The sequence below is a fragment of the Atheta coriaria genome, unplaced genomic scaffold (assembly GCF_025399875.1).
Source record: "Atheta coriaria isolate IRGN ID8LTWV9N9 unplaced genomic scaffold, Caltech_Dcor_3.1 hic_scaffold_5_pilon, whole genome shotgun sequence".
Lineage (NCBI taxonomy): Eukaryota > Metazoa > Arthropoda > Insecta > Coleoptera > Staphylinidae > Dalotia > Dalotia coriaria.
The window spans coordinates 5,309,026-5,330,367 of record NW_027045447.1 but is presented as its reverse complement, the minus strand read 5'-3'; the positions used below and the strand labels follow the sequence as shown (position 1 = coordinate 5,330,367).

The following is a 21,342-nucleotide window of genomic DNA, read 5'->3' as shown; positions in this document are numbered from 1 at the left end:
TAAAATATTGTAACGATTGTGGTGGATAACATTTTATCAACGAACTCTCCACTTGGGCTAAATTAATAATGCGACGGATGGTTAATTAACGATATCAGCAATCAACAAAAATCAGAGAAGCAAACAGTACTTGAACTTTTTTTGCGGAATCATTTTCAATCATAAATATTTTATAGCATCATCTGATGTTTTAATAATTCATCAATTTATAACTATACCAAACCCGAAACTATAAATATAAATATTCAGTTATTTGAACTGCGTTGGTTGAAATTATTCACTTCTTAATAAATGCACATTCGAGATATGTTTTGTTCTGAATATATGGATATAATTGCACCTGTAATTTGTATATTATTTATAGAAAATTCAATAAAACAGAACTTATTATTTTTATGTTTGTATTTTTATTGCAAGTGATAAAACTACATTTTAGATTGCAACTCTTTCATGTTTATCTCAGCGTGGTAACACAGCAAACTCCGTTAAATTGAATGTAAACCTACTGATACAAGCAAACAATTTACCTGCTCGCACCGTGCGTGCTCACACGGACGCGGGGCACTCACAGCAACAAACAAACATCTCGTATCACTGATAAAAACAATTCTGCGAGAGCATGGAATCATATTTAATGCAAGAATCTGCATACACGCGCCATCTAGGTTTATATTATCGAGTTATATTTAAGTAAGTGGCACAGCATGAATTCCCAAGGACACCAGTATAACCAGTCAATTCAACTGGAATTCGCTGATGCACACACAACGTGATCGCACAAACAAGAAAAATGTTCTTTGATAACCGTGCTTCGAATTTAATGCCAATATCTACATGCTAACCCCATCTATGGTAGTTTAATAGAGTTATACTTAAGTCAGATGTGCAAGTTGTGTTCAAGTACTTAATGCATTGTGCATTGTACTTAATGCATACAGATTTTTAACAGAAAATTTATTAGAATCTATGAATATAATAGTTAATAAATCTCTAAATAAATAAACTAATATTCCCAAAAATGTTTAATTGTATATTGCAGTCTTTTAGGCTTCAAAAATAGTTCAGTAATGCTATTTTAACATTGGCAACTCCCGCCGAGATTTTTCGGAAAAAGCTTTCTATCTAGGCGAGCTCTGCGACACACTTGTGAAGCACTCCTGTTTCCATTTCCTGCAAGACGGCGCTGCTGCGCATAAAACGAAGTTAGTCGAACACCAGCAGTAAGCTTTCGGATCAATTCGACCCTGAAAGCTCTTTCCTTCTCATACTCCTTTGATTTCTTATTTTGATGACTACAGTCGAGACGTTTGATTACATTACTACATTTAGCCGCATTCAATGCGACCGCATACGATTTACGAATGCGAGACTGGTCTCCGCAGTCTGCTTAATTACCTCGCGTAGACTGTGCGCGTTGATAATCTTTGCTGTGTTGTCATTTGTTTTCGTAATATGTTATTCAAATAAACTCGGTCGTGCTTTGGGAACTAGGTTAGGATTCGATTGTAAAACAACAGTCGGTGCAATATAATATTTAAATAATTTAATTCAACGTGTGCAAATACCAAAAAAATCACCGCCAAAATGCCAGTCTTCCATACGAAAACCATCGAGTCTATTCTCGAACCGGTCGCACAACAGGTAATGCACGTTTGTTTACATTATCACATAACTTATTACTTTTAAGCGATTTTATTCAATATAAATCACGCGAGAAAACCGCGTTGAATATTATAATGCCAAGGTAGTTCGGAATGAGTTCATAGTACTAATAATATTCGAATTTTATAAACGTGGAATTTAGTTGGATTTTCTTTAAATTGCGCTAATTGATGACATAAGAATATGACAAACAAATGAATCATCGGGTCGCAGGCTTTCTAGTACTCGTCTCGAATAAATATAAACGAAAAACGAAAAGTGTAACACAACTGCGGCGAGGAAAACCTGGAACGCTGCCAAAAATTATTTTTTAATAGTTATTCTACCTATGTAGGCGCTTAGTGCTTAGGTGTGTAGTGTATATCCGCGCACCACGCCGGATACTACCTCTATTTTAGATTATGTTTGCCGTTTCGCCGCGTTTATTACTTGGCTGCAATTTTCTTCAACACTTTTCATATTATTACATTATAAGTTTCATTTATAAAAATGTATGATTTCTTTATTTTATGATTCTGCTTGCGCAAATAGTTTAATGTAAATATTTCAGCGGAAGTAGAACGCTATTTGCTGATATTTCGCATGATCTTCAAAGGTGCGCATTGTGTCGCACGTGTGCGAAAGTTTCCCATCGGCGTTGGTGTGCGAACCAATTTTCCGTGCACTTTAAAAGGCACGGGCGCGCTACTTGAATATTATTCGACTGCGGCGACTGCGGTCTTATTTTTAGTCCGGACGGGTGGGTGTGTCCCGTATTGTGCGAAGACGTTGCTTTTATCGCCTGTTTAATATCGGGTCCGACGCTCTGCGCTTTCGCGGAGTCTACCATTGTCCAGCAGGATAGCGAGAAGACGCGGAGTAAATATAATTGCAAGGACATCATTTATTTCTATTTAATACTGAAATATAATCGATAAATGTTATCACGGTCAACGTGATTATTCAAAGTTAAATAAAAATATTATATTTAATTTTTTATTATTAAAATAATAATTTGTAACCGAAATAAACGTAACACTTTTAAATTTAGCGCATTTTTTAATATTAGCAACTCGTAACGTGAACTAATTCCAGAAGGTATAATATTTAAACCATTTCTTATCAAAATACTGATATCTACAATCAATACACACCAAGTTATAGCTGTTTGCTGTTATTATATTTAATGTCGTTTTTTTTTTCTACGGAAACGACGCAAAATTACGGAATATCCTAAATTAATCACTTTTATAGTTATAGTCATGTTATAAATTGAATGATCATTGATTAAAAATGAAAGTGATGTAACACATGGCTTAAACAATAATAAATTTGTTAGCAACAATCCATTCGTTATAATCAAAGTAATGACTGTTTTCTGCTCAATAAAATATGTACATGCATCTAATGAACTTTAAATTTATTGCGCCGGCGATTGTTTGATGTATGCACAGGCACAAGGCACGCACTCGACCCAGTTTAGGTCAGCATCTAATGTGCACGCTGAAAACAGAAAACTGACCTAAATCGAAAATGAGACGACGAGCGTCGTATAAGCACATTCGCGACAAGAACGCGTCCGATGTCCGTGTTTGGCGGCGCATGGACACTTTGACTTCGTTCTCGCACAACGCATAAATTTGTGACGTGTTTAGTGTCAACCCACAATTGACTACGAACGCACAATAATTTCTATGATTTGTTTGCAATGCTTATCTGTTGAGGTTTTTTTGCTGTAGTTGTAGTTGTTTATTATAAAAGGAGCGTAAATCATTACATGCTTTACTATAATTGCTGTTTGTTTGTGATTTACTGGCATTAAACTGGATTTAATTTAAATTAAACACATGTTTCTATAATATGGTATTTTGTAAAAAAAAATAGTTGTGTATGTTGAAATTATTATTTTTTCCGCCGTCTAGTCATAGTTTTAGCTGGATCGGTGAAATACCCACAGATTTATTGATTATTTCAGTAAAACATTAACGCTATATTCTTGCGCGCTTGCGACACTTACACATTGATATTCACCGTTTGCATCCTACACGAATATTTCACGAATCACGAGAGCCATATGTTCGCATGAACTCTGCAATCCAATCAATGAGAATGCGCAATTCAATTTTCACGTTTAGAGTTATTGCCTACCGTTTTGCCATTTCGCGTTCCAGGAATATTACTCAACGGTATGCTAACACTGACTAATTAGCAATTCATTGCCGGATGGACGGAAACCAAATTCCGCTTTATTTAAAATAGAAAAAAAATTAATTTTCAAAAAATAACTTGTAGGTGTCACGATTAGTGATATTACATGAAGAAGCTGAAGATGGCAATGCAATGCCCAACTTGGAGCAGCCAGTGCGCACCGTCAGCGTGGCGGTGTCGAACTTGGTCAAGGTCGGCAGAGAAACCATCAACAGCAGCGACGACGCGATCTTGCGACAGGATATGCCCGCCGCTTTGGTCCGCGTCGAGAAGTCCTCGAAACTTTTGGAGGAGGCGAGCGGTATGCTTAAACAAGACCCGTTCAGCGGTCCAGCAAGGAAGAGACTTATCGAAGGCAGCGGTGGAATTCTCCAGGTAGAATTTCAACATTTTTTAGATAACGTCGTTGTAAGTAAGTACTATACTGTTTCGTTTTCTGTTGATAATTGCTCTAGGCGACATCGGCTCTACTGCTATGCTTCGACGAGTCGGAGGTACGCAAAATCGTGCGCGAATGCCATCGCGTTTTAGATTACCTCGCGGTCGCCGAGGTGATCGAAACGATGGAAGAACTCGTGCAATTTTTACGTGATTTAAGTCCGTGTTTGAGTAAAGTCACTCGCGATGTCAGCGCTCGTGAAAAAGAGCTCACCCACCAAGTGCACGCTGAAATCTTGGTGCGCTGTATTGAACAGGTGAAAACCCTCGCGCCGATTTTGATCTGTTCGATGAAGATCTACATTCATATCATGTCGAGCGGGGGTAAGGGTGCTGAGGAGGCAGCTGAGAATCGCGTGTATCTGACGACTCGTATGGCGGAGGAGATTAACGAAATCATTCGCGTATTACAATTGACCAGCTACGACGAGGAACAGTCTGATTTAGATAATATTACGGTGCTAAAGAAACTGCAGAATGCTATACAGAATAAGATTAATGCGGCTAATGACTGGTTGATGGATCCGCAAGCTTTGCGCGGCGGCATCGGCGAGAAATCATTGAGGCAGATCATTGATGATGCGAGAAAAGTCGCTGATCGCTGCATGCCGAAAGATGCTGAGTTCATCAGGAAACTGTGTTCTGATTTGACCACCATGACTGACGCGCTGTGCGAACTGCGCCAGGATGGTAAAGGTGCTACACCTCAAGCGGAATCTTTAGCTAGAGGTATCAAAGAGAAACTTGGCAGCTTGCAACAGGGTATTATGAACGCCGTGATTGCGGTGGACAAGGCAGGATTACAGCAGACTGCGCACACGGTGCAGGGACGTATTGAACAGGCTAGAAAATGGCTGACCAATCCTGGACAAGACGATAAAGGTCTAGGGAAACGTGCGATTGCATTAATTGTTGAAGAGGGGCGAAAGGTTTGTGTGATTCAATTTAAATGTAAATGATTTTTTGATGAGCGTTGTATTTTTAACGCGTTAGGTTGCCGAGGGACTTCCGGGACATCATAAAGCGGAAGTACAACAATTATGCGATGAAGTTGAGGCGTTGAGCAAGCGTTTGTCGGAATTATGCGCTCAAGGTCGTGGTGATTCTCCTGAAGCGCAGGAAATCGCTAGAAAATTAGCCCAGAAACTTCACGAATTGAAGGAGAAGATAAATCAAGCGGTTGTCAACCGCGTCGTGGAAGATTTTATTGACATCGTCACTCCGTTGAGGTTGTTTACCGAAGCTGTACTGGCGCCTGAAGGCTCGCCGAATCGTTACCAGAATTTTGAGGATAAGGCGGCTAATTTACAACATTTCTCCAATCGCGCAGTGAAAACTGCTCGCATGGTTGCAGCAGGTAATTTATTTATAACAAATTATTTTTTCATTGCTTATCATTTTAATTATTGATTATAGCTGTTAAATCTGAATTTGTTAGAAATACCACGCGTAAGTTAGTTTGTACCTGCGTGCGCTAAACGTGTGCCGTTTACCAAACGTGTTAATATGAAATTTAAGATGTTAAAGATGTTAAAAACAGTGCCATGACTCTTATCCCTTTAATGTCGAATTTTGCGATCAAAATATCGGGTTTTGCTAAAATGGGTACTAAAATAATCATCTTCTAGGTGGTAGCAGCGGAAATAAAAAATTGGCTGAAGCTCTTCAGAGTTGCGCGAATCAAGTGGATAGCTTGACTCCGCAACTAGTTTCGGCTGGTAGTATTCGCATGAATTATCCAGAGTCGAAGACTGCCGATGAACATTTTGAGAATTTGCGCGGGCAATACGCTGATTTGCTAACTAAAATGCGTAATCTGTGCGATGAAGCAACAGACTCAGCTGAGTTTATCAAAGCTACCGAAGATCAAATGAAAAAGCATACTTTCTTATGCGAGGAAGCCATCAAAAATCAGAACCCCCAAAAAATGGTGGACAACACTTCATCAATTGCGCGTCTTGCTAATAGGGTACTTACCGTGGCCAAGCAGGAGAGCGACAATTCCGAGGACCCAATGTTCATCGATGAGATCAATCGGGCTTCCGATGCCTTGCAACACAGTATCCCACCAATGGTCCAGGATGCGAAGTATGTGGCGATGAAGCCATCTGACGCCGCTGCTGGTTCCCGTTGGAGGGATTCTAATAAAGGGGTTTGTTTACAATTAATAAATAAAAATAACAAGCGAGTGTTTGTAATTATTATTATACTGTCTCTAGTTACTGAACGCGGTAGGAATGGTGCGCAAGGCTATTCAACCTGATTTACCGCCATTACCCGACATGAACGCTTTGAATCTGGGTAAGTTTTTTAACAGTTGGTTGGTGTTGGTGAAATCAAAGTGGTGGTGGGGCATTTAAATATTCATTGCAAAAATATCTCCTAAATATATATTGTAATTGCAGAACCTGTACAGCAGCAATATTTCCAAAAGCAAGGTATAAATATCGTCTGCGTTCATTACTATCTCTGTGTGTTTCGTTTTTCTGGTTTTGAATTCACGGTGTTCTTTTTATCACTGAATGTCGAAAATAATTCTTATTTGTTTTCTTTGGTAGAAGTTCATAATTCTTCATTGTACATTTTATCTTTAATCTGAACTACTAAGCGTAGTACGCTCACAGGCACTGTAAATATTAGTGTTCTCTGTAAAGTGCTTTCCATTTCTTGGGGAAGCCACGTGGAACGTCCAAACATGCTTTAACATTTTGTAGTTGGCGAACCGCTAAGAAACACACCGACTCCCGGGAGCGAATTGCGCGTCTTGAGCCCCGTCCAACATCAGCCAGGCAGAGTGAGTCCTCTGCCAAAATGGGCTAGAGGTATTGAAAGACAAAGCATACCTAATCGCAAACACAAACACCCAACACAATTAATTTATTCTGAACAAGCATGGAGCATCTTGATATGCGCAAAATGCAAACATCTATACACTAATTCAATGAACTCTTTTGAACATGTTAGTACACGAAAACACCCTAAATATTATTTTGTACAAAATGCAGGCGCATTCCATTCCACATGCCACATACACATTCTTTGGCGATGCATTGAACATACCATTCGATTTTTATACCGCTCCGCGTTACAAAAAGCTATTTATAAAGCTGGAAAAATCATGTGGGTGATTCAATGCGTACCGATAGTATAAACACTCGAAAACTCATTTTTAACTTTTTCTGTATGTATTTTACTCTACTGTTTTTCTCTTCCACTCAAACGCACGCATTCATTCGTCATCTGCATTGCAACCTTGGATGTGATTGCATAAACAGGAGACAATTCAGACCTGCTCTGTCAGGAGCTAGTGCCAAATAATTACCAGGAGCCAGGTAAACATACAACAGTTGGCTTAATGGTTGATGTATACGTTATACCTGTATGTTACCAATGGTTAAATTCAAAACTCTTTAGTTTGACCACTTTTTTCTCGTCGAAATGGCATGTTTCGACAAATCATCACAACCCATTTGAGCCGTTTTAGATGGAAACCTTTCAAACAGGGCTGATTATTCGTTTCAGTGACAATGAGCTCACATTTCAAGTTTTATCGCGTGTGTTTGTGACAATAACATTATAAAACGATTAATTCAGCTTATAGAACCGCTTTGCTTTATTGTTAGGCTTGCTATTTGTGAATAATCCTGCATTGAATAACATGTTTGTGTATGTAATAACATAATTTGAATGTTTCATGCTTCATACAAATCAAATGCAGGATATTATCGATTTATTCCGCAATATATCATGGAAGATGGTAATGCATTATTGTCATATTTCATGTTTTTGTTTATTTGTGTTGGTTGTTCACGTTTTTATCTATGTATAGATTCCGCACCACCACGTCCTCCACTACCGATGGGCGATGGAGCCCCAATGCGTCCTCCACCACCAGAGACAGATGATGAAGACGATGTTTTCAAGAATGCTCCGAATGCCAGTCAACCCATTATGGTAACATTGTAATTGAAGATAAAAGAAGTATGTGATAATGTGATATGTGAATTATTTAGGTTGCTGCGCATAATCTACATCGGGAAGTCCGTCAATGGTCTGCCAAGGATAACGAACTTATTGCTGCCGCGCGTAAAATGGCCCTCTTGATGGCACGTCTATCAGAGTTGGTACATAATGACGACAAGGGTAGCAAACGGGAGCTGATTGCTACGGCTAAAGCAATCGCAGATGCCAGCGCGGATGTAACAAGAATTGCCAAGCAGTTGGCTAGAGAGTGCACGGATAAACGTATCCGCACCAACTTATTGCAAGTGTGCGAACGTATTCCCACGATTGCTACGCAGCTTAAGATTCTCAGCACTGTTAAGGCGACTATGCTTGGTGACCAAGGTAATTATACGTTTTCTCATATAAATCATTTTCTAACTTTACTTTTTCTTTAACCTTTTCTTCAAAAGCTGACACTACTAGAGTGAAAAGGGGAGGTAAAATACCATTCATTTTATTAACTCGTGAATGTCATGTCTTGAATCGTTTCTAATTTTATGTTTTATGTATAACATTTTTATTATCCGTGTAGGTTCCGAGGAAGATCGTGAAGCGACCGAAATGTTGGAAGGCAACGCACAAAATCTGATGCAGAGCGTGAAGGAAACTGTGAGAGCTGCCGAAGGTGCTTCCATTAAGATTCACTCGCAAACCCAAGGCAAATTGCGTTGGGTGCGACGTCAACCGTGGTACGCGTACGCTTAAACTGTACCTAAGCCGATGATAAAAATCTGCCAAACGAATAGAAACAAATGAAACTGAAGACAAAGGAAAACGAATTAATACGATGCTAACCATGATGCATACAATAACGAAACTACAAACTTCTTGGACAGTTAATACAATTAACTATAATAGTTTACGAATGTAACCAACTAATATTTGAGCAACTATTTTAATATTACTTACAAGCGTGTGTCGGATCAGGTATTTTGTGTGCAATATTTTAAAAACACCCTAAGACAATTAAGACAACCGTAATGAGGCTTGTTTCTATATAAAATAGTTTATATGAAGTCGTTTGATATAAGTAAGTGAATAACAAAACTCTAGTATTAAAACGAATGTCGGCAATCGAAAAATGGCCTTAACTTTGATGAATTTTATCACGACGCCAAAAAATACATTAAGAAATTGGCAGAAATGAATAACGTGTGTCTTGTTACAATCGTAGAAAGTCGGATGCCTTATGAGAAAGCCTATCTACTGTTCGTATAGATTACCCTGTACCATTAGTACTCGTCCGTGTTGATCTACTGATAAGACAGAGAAATATTTATCAATTTTAAAGATTCAGACCACTTTGGAAGTCCAAAGGGAATAGATATTTTTATAAGCTTTACTAGTAATTGCCAAGATTTATAGAACTTTTAGAATTTTACAATGTATACATGCCTACATGCAAGAAATGCAGAAAATTTGTTACTGAGTGTTAATTAGTGCCAAAATTATTTATTGCTTATAAAGACTACTAAACGTAATAAATTTAGGATTTGTTCTTGTTCTCGTTATCGTTGCCTAACGAACTAGATGTTGAATAGAACGGTGCGTAATAATACTGTTGCAATAATACTAAATGAACAAGTTAATAACAAGATTATTTTATTATTAAACGATGATAATATACGTATTTACATTTGAACGACTTTGAACTATCAATTAATTAACGAAATCCTGTGAAATTTAATGGGATGGTTTGTGTATTGAAATTTAATGCATAACAATATTAATTTTGTTAATTGAATCAAATATATTCTATAATGTAAACAGCATATTTTATTAAAGTGAATTGGCTTCAAGCATTTTATTGTGTCTATTCTGCTACCCACATAGTGTTTGTAAACAAGACGATTTGAGTTATGATAGTGTAAAATATCACGGTTTTATAAATAATCTCTGATCTTACATGTTCAATGTCAAAACAAAAGCGAAATAAATTTTCTCTGAAATTCGATACACGTGCTGCCATCTACTATGCGAGTGCATTATTACTATAGTTCAGGTTTTGACCTACAGATAGCCTGTATTATTATGTTATTCTAACATGCTGTACCACACCTTACATGCGCAATATATTGATTACAAAAGCTAGGAACACAGTTCGATAACTTTTGTTTTGAAACATTTATTCCATGAACATACATTCCAAGGTTTATCACCAGAATTTTCCATCCTTGCCCTTCCACGCCGTGTGTTGTTTTTCTTATGTTTACAACTGACACATGTCAAAGAGGGTATGTGTCATCCTGATTGTCATTAACAAAATCAGACAACTATTTGCACCGAGTGGTTAGTTTTTGAGAAACAAGATAAGACTGGTAAGCATGAACTATTAATATATTCAAACACCAAATCGTAAAACTTCTATATAAAGTTAGAACATGTGACAAAAGTTCGCTGATTGCCATGTGTTGCACCATGCACATAACAACGTTATTTTTATGCCAATTATTTGCGGTAATTACACTATTTTGGGTTTATATCTACCGAAAACCACAGGAAACTAGTAAAAAATAATGTAATTACCAGCTTTACACCGAATAATTGTGCTTTCTATTGTTTTTTCAAACAAAACTAAATGTAAACAATTGTTACACAATAGTTCAAACTATGTCAATGCACTTCTAATTATCTCTTTGTTTTGCTCCAGTGTTGTGATATAGGATAAAACATTGTTTATGATGGATGAACCAGCAGAGGAATGCATGCAACTCTTTATCCAAGATGGTGTTCTCTTGAAGGAGACACAAACCTATTATATGTCCTACATGAATCAGACTGGCTCTTTGTACATCACGGAATATTTGAATTCAAACACAAGCAGATACATTGAATGGAAACCCAATGATACAGACACTATTGATTCAGATTTCCATGACCAAGAGTGGGCTGTAGTGGAAACAATAAAGAATCACTCCAGCTCAAGCATGAAGTCCAAATCAAAATACATCAAAATAAATCTGAGAGAAATACACACATTTAAAGTGTCAAAAAAGAATGATAGATTACAACTTTCCTCTGGATCTGGAGATACAATATGCAGTTTTTTCTTTCAACATGGCAACTGTTCAGCTTTGCTTTCACTTCTGAGACAGCTGATAGAGACAATGCCAACAAAAAGGGATAAATTAAAATTTATCTGCCTAAGTGATGACAGAGGTGCTGCGCGGCAATTGGATCGATCTTTTGCTGAATTAGATCTGTTTACTGACTCACCAAAATTTACATGGTGGAATTTGGTATCCAATATACAACCCTATGAGACAACATTTCAAGCATTCAGTAAAATTGCAGACATTGGTAGTTATACTATTCATAATGTTTTAAAATTAATTTAATTGTTTTATTTTATGTGTATAGTTACTGCCGGTCCAAATGATCGTCCAATGGACGAACAAACACAAGATATCTTGAATCGAAGTTTAACAGAGTTAGAAAGTTCACATGCTCCGCCACCGGAAGAGTACGAAGTTGTGCAACCGGAACTACCTTCACGAAAGGACTACCCTCGAGGAGGACCACTAACGGCGGAGCAATGGAAAAGTTTGCAAGATAACGAAGGTCGCGTCGAAGATATCGAATTCACCAAATTGCATATATTCCGTGGCGTAAGTTGAATATACTAAAACTAAGTTTATAGCTTTATAAATTGATAAATGCAAGTTTCTCATAAGTATATTTATTCCCTAGGGTGTGCATACGTCGATAAGAGGCGAGTTGTGGAAGTACTTGCTCGAATATTACCCGTGGAATAGTACACATGAGCTCAGAAAACAAATACAAAAACAAAAGAAAGAAGAGTATTACGGAATGAAATTGCAGTGGAAAACCATCACAAAGTCGCAGGAAGAAAACTTTGCGGACTACCGAGAGAGAAAGAGTCTGATTGAAAAGGATGTGAATCGAACCGATCGCAACATGCCGTATTATGCGGGTGATAATAATCCGAATTTGCAAACGCTCTACGAAATATTGATGACGTACGTGATGTATAATTTTGACCTCGGGTATGTGCAAGGAATGAGTGATCTGTTATCTCCGATACTGCACTTGTTGGACAATGAAGTGGATGCTTTTGGTGCTTTGTAGGTTTCATGGATAAAGTGGTATGTGCAGAAATAGTACTTGAAAATGCAAATAGTAAAATTGAATTTTAGAGTTCGAATTTTGACATTGACCAAGCTGGTATGAAGGAGCAATTGGAAAACCTGCACACATTACTGTCATTTGTAAATCCACAAATGGCTAATTATCTGGATCGACATGACTCCGGTAATATGTTCTTTTGCTTCCGGTGGTTACTGGTGTGGTTCAAACGAGAATTATCCGAAGAGGATGTAATGCAGCTGTGGGAAGTATTGTGGACAGGATTGCCTTGCCAAAACTTCCATTTGTTAATATGCGTATCAATACTCGAGGCTGAGAAGACTACATTAATGGAGAATGGTTACGGCTTTACCGAAATACTAAAAGTACGTCTATTCTTTCCGCCTTTTGTTAGCAAATTCTAATTTTCAATGAAATTTCAGCATATAAACGACTTGTCCGGTCAATTAGACATAAACACACTGCTAAATCGTGCCGAAGGCATCTACAACCAAGTCAAAACCGCAGAACATCTCACAGATCCCGTTCGTATCATCTTGGGACTTCCTATTTTGAACAATTCATCGCCGAACGATTCTCAAACCGACAGCATCGGCGGGCCGTGTTCACTCGAAACGCTGAACATTGCCGATTCGGAAATTGGTTATGAGCATGCACTGCAATCAAACTTTCTCTAATCTTTTGTTGACCAGCGCATTGATATAATTTATCACATAAGTTCACATAATCGGTATTTTTAGTTACAATACTTGTGTTGTTAAGTATGTAATAACAGATAGTGATTTTTATTAACCACAGTATATGCACTCAGAATGCAAAAATAAGCAAGATTATGATGCTGTTCTTATTTGTATATTTTCTTAAGAATTGTATTACTGATTAACACCTTATGACTTGCATAAAATTGTATCATACTTTCTTTCTTTATTGGTGACTTTACCTTTGTAGCTATCAAGATACTTAGGCTAAAAAGAAGTGACAATGTTATAATTTTGTTATTTTAAGGTATATAAATATTTTATAAAGTTACCTTCCATTGTGTAATGTATTTTTTTCACTAAACGTCACAAAACGTTTTCATTTCTACAAATTTAGATAAATCCAAACGAACACATCCACAGAGACAAGTTCAAATTATAAACATTGAAACTAACGTTTCCTCATCCCTCTAAGACAAAATGTTGTCAAATTTTATTTTCTTCTGCATGCTTTAAAGAATAATCCTTTTTTCGATCTTATCATAAACGCATTGCCGCAAAGACATTGTTAATTCTACGCATTGGGGATACCTAGTAATTGCGATTGAATGAATCGCATTGGTAATCGCGATGGTACCCCAGGTACGTTCGTATTTTCCTGCACTTTACCATGCGGACAAATACTTCGATTCATCGGTCTTGTGTCTTGGCTTGGCTGCGGCCAATTATTATTAGCAAAATGAGACATATTAGAGGCTGCCGGACAGAGTCCGAAGGGTCCATTTGATTGATACATTGACGGAGTTATATTAAATCCGGCACTAGGCACTTGAAGGCCTGGGGAACCAGTATATACGCCAGGTATTGGAGATTGTTCAATAAACATGACAGGCAGATAATTTGGTGGTGGAGAAGAGTATGCCTGACGGGAATAACAACTGGGGGCATTGGACAGTGCAACTTCTTTCCTGTACCGGTTATACGGCTCGATTTCTAAATCATCTCCAGTTTGGCAGCTTGAGCTTCTGCGCTTCTTCTTGACTTTCTGTTTTTCTAAGTCCTGATCAAATAATAGAAGGCGAACCTGGTTCGTGTCGCGTGAAGCGGTCGAATATTTGGAACCCAGTTTTCTACTATAATTATATTGATTTGTTGGAAATGATTAATAATAGAATCATAAAAATATACGAACTTATGACATGTACAAGAACATCTTGGTCGAAATGCACATTCGTACGTTGTTTCCTTTGTTTTTTCCATTGCAACCCCAAGAATTTAGAAGAAAAAATAATTAAATTTTTCACGTAGAATTTTTATCCGAGACAATTTTTTAAGGTGTCAATTTGATTTATTCAATAACCATATGTAGCTTGATTTATTTCAAGTTTATTAAAACGAACAGTGTACATCAAAAGTAGGTACATAACAAAGGCAGTGCGCATTTAATAAATTTTTATGTGAACTTGTAATTAATCTTGCTATTTATAATTAACCAGTCATTGGAAGAGTAATAAAAGAGATATATAAGTAAAAAATACCAAAAAAAGTTATAAATTATTCACAGGATTTTGTTATGCAAACTCCATGGATTCAACATGTAAATTTAATTTGTCAGTTTATAAAAAACTTCAAAATTTTATGTAAAGTCGATAATATTTGTAATACACTAGAATATAGATAATAATGGATGAATATAATGCAAATGAACAATTCCTCACTACGTATCAAGCCTATTACAATAAACCAATTGAGCATTTTTCTCAAAAAACGTATTCGAAAGTTTTCAATTTTTGTGCAGTACTAATCAGTAATTTGTATTATAATCTTGCATAATTTATTTACAGGGAAAGAATTCCAATAATAATGAGAAACTATGACCATGTCAAATATCTACTGAGATCTTCAGAACCACACCGTTGGAATCCAGATTTATACCACTGATCAACGTTAATGTTTTGTTTCGTGTGATGTAGGGCTTTTATTTTTAATAAGAGCGGATTTACGAGTAGACCAATTATATTCATCTTGTATATCAGTCCAATTCTGTTAATTAAAAACGACCAAATGACCAACGAACTTATGCAAATGAATAAACCCACTTCTAACCTCAAATATAGCCGATCATTCAAATATTCCTAACCTCAAATGAACAAATAACCCAGAATAGTAAGAAAATCATATATTAATAAATATTTCACTGACCTTTGCAATGCATCGGTAGATCGTCTTTCGTACAACAAACATGGCGCACACGTGTTGAGCATTTTACTGCAGCGCGTCCGTTGCACAGCACAGAGTTTTTGTTGCTGTGTGGTCACTTGCTGGTCACTATCAATCATTGTTCAGTTGTGTTTCGATTGATTGCTACTCTTACTAGCTCGAACTCTATGCCGCACGTTATAAATAATAACAGGTTAAAGATAAAACACAAACACCGACCGAAAAGAAGCAGGACTCAAGTCACGCCGCGTCGCAACTAAGTGTCCAGTAAACGCGCGCGCATAAAAATGCGAATTAGTTGACTTGCGTAGAGGGCACCACTTGCAAAATTCCTGCGATGGCTATATATTGTTTGTTTTTCATCTCTTGATTACCAGTTATGTTTACCACAATACAACAATACTACTACATTATAATCATAACTTAATTATCACACTAGCACTGCTTAGACGTTAATTGACAATTTATCAATTACTTCAAATGTAGTTTCGCTTTTACGCTGTCAAGTTTTCTTTCACGCCAAAATTTTCCACAAAATTTAATTAATTTAATGTTGATTGTGTGAAATTGGACTCGCTGAAAAATAGAGGATCATGGACCAATTTGTGTCAACGTATCGCAAAGACTTTTTATGGCCGTACATTCGTACCTTCGGCCGGAAGTAAGCGTCCTTAATTATTTTTTCCGAACGTATATTTTCCTTGTTTGCAGACCGGATGCCGCAACGATGGGGGGCGGTGAGCCATCTGACATGATCGCATGCCGCTGCGTTGGCCAGGCCGAAGAGGAAATGAAACTTTTAGCGCCAAACATTTACGACAAGGATGTGTACATGAAATCCGGCCCGGCCACGCCACTCATGGATCCAAAATTGTATCCGGCACGCGTGGGCCCGCCACCGGAATCGGAGAGTCAGAGATTTAATCAACCAAATGTGTTTTTGGAAAAAGTACGCGCATATAAAACAATGAAATGGAACACAACACAAAATCTAACAAAAAATCTATTTTTAGTTGAAATTAAAGTATCCTTTCCTCTATGAAGTTCTAAAATCTGCCCCACCGGATGATTTAATGTCTCGTATCAATAAAAATCGTTTGCGGACCACTTACGAGGTCGACTTCTGTAATCTACGTTAGTATCCAATATTAATATTCGTAATATTAACATGAGATATCAATTTACTAATTATTGCTTTCATGTAATTAATAGAGGAATATCCTGCGGCTCCGTACGATGAATTATTAAGAGCGTCTGGTGTGCGTGGCTTGCCTCCATGTCCCGAACCCGAGCGCCTTCCGGGCGATCCTTGCCGCCCCAATCAGCGACCTTCGGCATTCAAAGCAAGCGCGGGCGGTGGACTCATCGCACCGAAATTCGGCGAAAAATGTGGCGGAGGTAACTAAATCCTGCATAAATTCAAACCTAAACCATAGCTAGACATCTCTACTTGTGCGTGTATGTATCTAGGTGCAATATATCCAGCCACCGGTCCAGTGATTCCCAGCAGGATGGCGATTGTAGGCATGGGTTCTTCGGAGTATCAAGATGCCGTCAGCAAATTGGGCGGGTTAATCATTAGGAATAAGATTCATCATCGCCCCCATAAATAAATGTTGGTTAGATGAATGTGTTGTAGAATCTAAATTTAATTTTATATGTAGTAACGGTATCGAGGAGAATAAAATTTGTTTACATGATGTAGCTGTGAATATATAATTGCTTTTCTTGCAGGCATTATAGGATGGCACCCACACAGAACGCACGAATTCGACGAACACATCAATTCCTACGGGAAAATGATTCGATTGGACCGGACACATGCGCATGGGGGGCGGTCAGCCGGTCGTAGCATGCAACAATGTAAACAATTTTAAACGCGTCCAAATTTATTGCCACTATAAATTGTTAAGTATACATTTGACAGCGCGAATCAACGGTTAGAAATTTACAATCACATGATCCTTATAAATAAAAATTTTGATTTTATGAATTTCTTCATTTTATTTTTAGTTTATTTAAATTACATAAGTTAATTGGTTGAATTTTCAAAGTTGGAAATCTCCTGTATACGACAAGAACCGAGGATATGATCAAAGCAGGGGGAGAACAGCGCGCAGCCCTTTTATACCTGCGGCTGACCTGCTAAAAGTGGTGGGGGAAGGTGTGCTGTCGAAAGTCCAGTAGCACTGATCACAATAATGTTTTTCTTTGTTTGCTGTTTCCATAAGAACATGGTAAATTACTGTGAATGTTTGATTGATTGACAAATAAGTAAAAACGTCCAAACAAATTACAATTTATTTAAATCAGTCAAACAAGTATGTTATTCATCGAAGCTCTCACACGTACGGCGCAAAATTTTTGCATTTATGTGGTTATTATGATCATCTACAAATTTATTATAAAACCAATAGTCCAATATAAGTTCGGCGTACGCCAGTGGCTCTTGTAAATTCATATTGAATTAGTCATCATTTGAATATTAAAAATCTTAAGTGGAAAACATGGTGGACACATTCGGGACAATCCAAAAAAAGGATTTTATATGGCCATATCCAAAGCCATTAAAGCTAAAGCATGTAATACAAAACTATTAAATAAATTTAATAAAATTTGTTTTTTTTAGACCATCACAACCTCCAGTTAAAATCAAACCACGAAATTTCTTCGTTGCCAAAGCAGTAGAACCATATTGTCACTGTGATGCACATTTGTATGACCCACAACTTAAAAGATACGAAAAACTCGCAGAGAAAGAGCGACAACTTCATCATGAATTAATTCTACTCAACGAACAAGTAATCAATACTCATTACTTAATAGTTAAACTTGATAAGAATTGTTTTAGATTGCAACTTTGAGTAATGAAATCTTAGACCATCCGTGCGATACAGATGACGATAAAATCAAAAGCACGTACCAGATTGATTACGCGAAACGCGGAATTAATATAACGCAATACAGAAAACTGATCCCTGCAATCGAATCGCCCGTGGGTGTCCCGGTGAAATCTCAAAGCTCGGATCCAACACAAGCGTACCGAGACCCAACCAACTTCCGCTACTCCTGCTTCCAAACGCCTATCATCGACCCTTGCAAACCTGTCACCTTCGTACAATGTAATCAATTCAAATCACCATCAACATTACTATCTTTTAAACTTTTCGTCAATATTTATAGCAACAGACGCTGAAGATAAATACAGCAAGACATTGACTGGTCGTTCTGAATATCAAGACACCGTTTCCAAGATCGGCATGTCGATCATTAAAAATAGACAGCAGTACGCGGAACCTCTGCCGTCATCACGTCGTCGATACGGTGATAGAAACTTATAATTTAAATTGATTTTAAGTTATTACAAATTGATGATGAGCTTTGAAAATGTAATTTTAAATTTTGGGTATCAAGAGGATTTCAAATTGAAAATTTATGTTTTGTTTACGCAAACTTGAATTTCCGAATGTTTTTATAAACGTAATAAATTACTAGCCTTCAATATTTTCAATTTTGTGCAGTTGTGCAAAAAAATTGAATCCGAATGTAATTGGGAATCGAGGTGATGCGTTGATGGAGCGAAGCTTTCGAAGCTCCACACTCGAAATCTATGATTAGATCCCAATGTCGGCAGTTCCACGGAAAACCAGCCGAGCGCCCGTTTCATTTCGTCTGCATAAATACTACAGGACTAGTCAATGCCGATATCGGAACGGATTCGTTTGCTCGCTTGCACGCATCATCCTGCTAAATATATCCGATTCATTCGCATTGCATTTACGTCATTATACTTCTTTGAGCGTTCTTTTAATCACCGAACTTGTGAAATGTCGAACGCGGTCGATTTGTATACGCTAACGCGGTTTACTTGAAAGTAAACGCTTACAAAGTAAAATGTTATTAATTTTTCGTTGAAAAAATTAAAATAGATGTATTCATTCATAATGGAACTCAAAATGGAGCAAGCGTTGTGCAAAGTGGTTAATTGATGGCATGTTTCAATGTTTGCACAGTCTTGTTTGGCGATTTCGTAAATGGAAACAATGGTTGCGAATGCTCTTGAGTGTTTCGGGTTTGCTTGCGTCAATTGTACGCTCGGTTAAATTTGTAGTCATAATTTTCGCGAATGTATACATTCGTAGATTGCATTTCAAACATTGCGGATAGCGGACAGGTTGAATTGCTTCGGCAAACATTTATGATAGATGCGCTGAAAACACATTTTATTTCATTACGCATAAATGTAATACAATATGTTACAACTAGTCAAAACAGCAAGAGAGTGCTTTTGTAAAAATGTCATCGACCTTATAGCCACACATTTCTTAAGTGATTTTATTCCGATTCATTGCCATGGATGTGATTTTGAACTTTTCAGATTGCAAATATGAATTCCGTAGCTCCAATTGCCTTGACTCGACGTGAATCATATCGAAGCTTCCAAAGAATATTCGTGCGTGACAAACGACAGCAGACACGTCAGATCAAAGAGCATCTCGAGTGTCATTTTACAAATATTAACCAGTACATTTCACTTTCATTTCGGAAAGCGTATAATCAGCATACCAACAAATATGCCTTATTAATAATGTGAACAAAAATTTGACAATTTTTTTCGGGATAATTTTTCATTCAGTAATTAAGTGAGCTAAAAGTGTTATTCTTTTCTTTTTTGACACTATGCCGAAGAGTTCCAAGTATGCAAGTCTACAAAATTCCGACTTAAAAGTCACATGTGTGTCGTTTGCGTGGAAAAAAGCTTACAGTGGGGGCCCGATTCCTGCCACCGTGTGGCGGCTAGAGTGAGAGAGTTTCCCGAGATATACACACTTCGGTGATGTGCCTCCTGATGTCTGAAAATAGCGTCCGTATAATATCGCCACTGTGTCCGTCTTCCCTGCATATGTATAAACGGCGTTTATACTGCCGAGAGTTGTATTTTCAGTGGTCGGTCGCGTAGTGCTCGCACGCAGTTCGGTTACTGTGTCAAAAGTGATTTTTCACGAGCGGGACACGCGCAATCAAAGTTTTCCAATGTTCCTATCAATGATAAGCATAATTATACTTAACTTTCCTAGTCAATTATAGCGGATAATATTGTACTGTTAATATTACGAAGAAAAATTGTGCTTAGACAGTGTAATTTTGGTTTTGGAGTTAAACAATTGTATTGATAATGATAAAACGTGCAAATGTCCATGAGTGTTGTGCAATTCCAACGGAATATCGTTGTTGAGGTGTCGCCGAATAATAGGAATCATCGTTACGGGACGATTGGAGCAGCGCTAATGGGAGTTCAAAGTCAAAATCACTCCGTTTGCAAATCCGATATAATTGGTATGTGCCTTTAAGATTACTTCATAAAAATCCACTTTGAATTAACCAGCCATGGATGTGTATAATTCTGATCAAATTATTACCGGCTTGCGGTATTAAAAAAGCAAAGAAGCATGAAAATAGATTTTGTTTATCAAACCACTTCTTTTTTGACATTTAGTGTATACTTTAGGCAAAAATTAATTTTCTATGATAAAATTAAATTTTTTCAAAAGGACAAAACTAGTTTGTAAACAGTTTCAAAAGCTCTCACTTTCAACCGGTAATTACTCATTGCAAATGTGAAAAGTTGTAAATTCCAAAAACTTGAAACTCTCAATTATCTATTACTAAATATACATGACCGCATGTTTATAAACAATACAAAACAGCTTTAGTATGTTTATTTACTCACTAAAGAATTTGAAAATTGTGTGACCAAAATATTTTAGGTTAAAATTTCAGTCACTTCACAGTTTATTAAGTGAATTCTATTCTTAAACGTTTTTTACGATAAACATGTTTTCAATTAGTCGACTTATCAACAACATGGACAGCTGATTATAATGATTTTAAGCAAAAAAAGTAAATAATTGAGAAGTATTTATGTTAAACATGTTTAACATGTTTACTTTGTACATATTTTGTTTTGATCAGTTATCTGTATCCATTTGCATGTAATTTTGCGCTTAGTTAGGCATTTCGAATT

The 21,342-nt window shown here is 37.1% G+C and overlaps 4 protein-coding genes and 2 long non-coding RNA genes across 19 annotated transcripts; 5 read left to right on the top strand and 1 right to left on the bottom strand.

Moving 5' to 3' along the window:
• The first annotated feature begins 1,283 nt into the window (after window positions 1-1,283).
• Vinc (vinculin) lies at window positions 1,284-10,094 on the top strand. Of its 10 annotated transcripts, XM_065303477.1 has the most exons (15): window positions 1,284-1,641; window positions 3,934-4,224; window positions 4,305-5,216; window positions 5,281-5,644; window positions 5,704-5,736; window positions 5,916-6,439; window positions 6,507-6,588; window positions 6,693-6,725; window positions 7,002-7,109; window positions 7,563-7,619; window positions 8,006-8,044; window positions 8,117-8,241; window positions 8,301-8,634; window positions 8,703-8,729; window positions 8,825-10,094. In XM_065303477.1, the coding sequence occupies exons 1-15, from the start codon at window positions 1,585-1,587 to the stop codon at window positions 8,995-8,997; spliced, it is 3,159 nt and encodes a 1,052-aa protein (XP_065159549.1). In that variant the 5' UTR covers window positions 1,284-1,584; the 3' UTR covers window positions 8,998-10,094. The 10 variants fall into 10 exon arrangements, with proteins under 10 accessions (XP_065159549.1, XP_065159552.1, XP_065159553.1 ...); XM_065303480.1 differs by lacking the exon at window positions 5,704-5,736 and having other exon boundaries at window positions 1,285-1,641; XM_065303481.1 differs by lacking the exon at window positions 8,006-8,044 and having other exon boundaries at window positions 1,285-1,641.
• A 271-nt stretch (window positions 10,095-10,365) lies between these two features.
• Window positions 10,366-13,428, top strand: Tbc1d15-17 (TBC1 domain family member 15/17). The gene is given in 7 exon segments (XM_065303492.1): window positions 10,366-10,610; window positions 10,943-11,592; window positions 11,653-11,900; window positions 11,983-12,361; window positions 12,364-12,398; window positions 12,450-12,764; window positions 12,822-13,428. Coding segments are annotated over 6 exon segments (1,854 nt in total). The 5' UTR covers window positions 10,366-10,610; window positions 10,943-10,970; the 3' UTR covers window positions 13,077-13,428.
• On the bottom strand, window positions 13,236-14,541 carry LOC135792771 (uncharacterized). Of its 2 annotated transcripts, XR_010548458.1 has the most exons (3): window positions 14,290-14,483; window positions 13,430-14,230; window positions 13,236-13,364 (listed from the first exon to the last, which is right to left on the bottom strand). It is a non-coding gene; the product is annotated as an uncharacterized lncRNA (long non-coding RNA). The 2 variants fall into 2 exon arrangements; XR_010548457.1 differs by having other exon boundaries at window positions 13,236-14,230; window positions 14,290-14,541.
• Window positions 14,542-14,669: 128 nt separating this feature from the next.
• LOC135792772 (uncharacterized) lies at window positions 14,670-15,173 on the top strand. The gene is made up of 2 exons (XR_010548459.1): window positions 14,670-14,866; window positions 14,942-15,173. It is a non-coding gene; the product is annotated as an uncharacterized lncRNA (long non-coding RNA).
• Window positions 15,174-15,759: 586 nt separating this feature from the next.
• On the top strand, window positions 15,760-17,310 carry LOC135791998 (uncharacterized). 4 transcript variants are annotated; one of them, XR_010548175.1, is made up of 6 exons: window positions 15,763-15,978; window positions 16,029-16,266; window positions 16,331-16,451; window positions 16,530-16,715; window positions 16,788-16,986; window positions 17,052-17,152. XR_010548175.1 is itself a non-coding variant. In XM_065302620.1 (6 exons), exons 1-5 carry the CDS (start codon window positions 15,911-15,913, stop codon window positions 16,928-16,930), a joined length of 756 nt encoding a protein of 251 aa, XP_065158692.1. In that variant the 5' UTR covers window positions 15,763-15,910; the 3' UTR covers window positions 16,931-16,936; window positions 17,052-17,174. The 4 variants fall into 4 exon arrangements, 3 of the variants coding, with proteins under 3 accessions (XP_065158693.1, XP_065158692.1, XP_065158691.1); XM_065302620.1 differs by having other exon boundaries at window positions 16,788-16,936; window positions 17,052-17,174; XM_065302619.1 differs by having other exon boundaries at window positions 16,788-16,932; window positions 17,052-17,170.
• A 236-nt stretch (window positions 17,311-17,546) lies between these two features.
• LOC135791978 (uncharacterized) lies at window positions 17,547-18,819 on the top strand. Its single transcript, XM_065302592.1, has 4 exons — window positions 17,547-17,895; window positions 17,947-18,118; window positions 18,169-18,439; window positions 18,501-18,819. Exons 1-4 carry the CDS (start codon window positions 17,825-17,827, stop codon window positions 18,656-18,658), a joined length of 672 nt encoding a protein of 223 aa, XP_065158664.1. The 5' UTR covers window positions 17,547-17,824; the 3' UTR covers window positions 18,659-18,819.
• The last annotated feature ends 2,523 nt before the right edge of the window (window positions 18,820-21,342 follow it).

Coding starts and splice junctions, on each gene's coding strand:
- Vinc (XM_065303477.1), top strand. CDS start 1,585: ATGCCAGTCTTCCATACGAAAACCATCGAGTCTATTCTCGAACCGGTC. Junction 6,589..6,692: donor CATGAACGCTTTGAATCTGG/GTAAGTTTTTTA, acceptor TTGTAATTGCAG/AACCTGTACAGCAGCAATAT. Junction 7,110..7,562: donor TCTGCCAAAATGGGCTAGAG/GTATTGAAAGAC, acceptor TTGCATAAACAG/GAGACAATTCAGACCTGCTC.
- LOC135791998 (XM_065302621.1), top strand. CDS start 15,911: ATGGACCAATTTGTGTCAACGTATCGCAAAGACTTTTTATGGCCGTAC. Junction 15,979..16,028: donor ATTCGTACCTTCGGCCGGAA/GTAAGCGTCCTT, acceptor CCTTGTTTGCAG/ACCGGATGCCGCAACGATGG. Junction 16,452..16,529: donor GGTCGACTTCTGTAATCTAC/GTTAGTATCCAA, acceptor TGTAATTAATAG/AGGAATATCCTGCGGCTCCG.
- LOC135791978 (XM_065302592.1), top strand. CDS start 17,825: ATGGTGGACACATTCGGGACAATCCAAAAAAAGGATTTTATATGGCCA. Junction 18,119..18,168: donor TAATTCTACTCAACGAACAA/GTAATCAATACT, acceptor GAATTGTTTTAG/ATTGCAACTTTGAGTAATGA. Junction 18,440..18,500: donor ACCTGTCACCTTCGTACAAT/GTAATCAATTCA, acceptor CAATATTTATAG/CAACAGACGCTGAAGATAAA.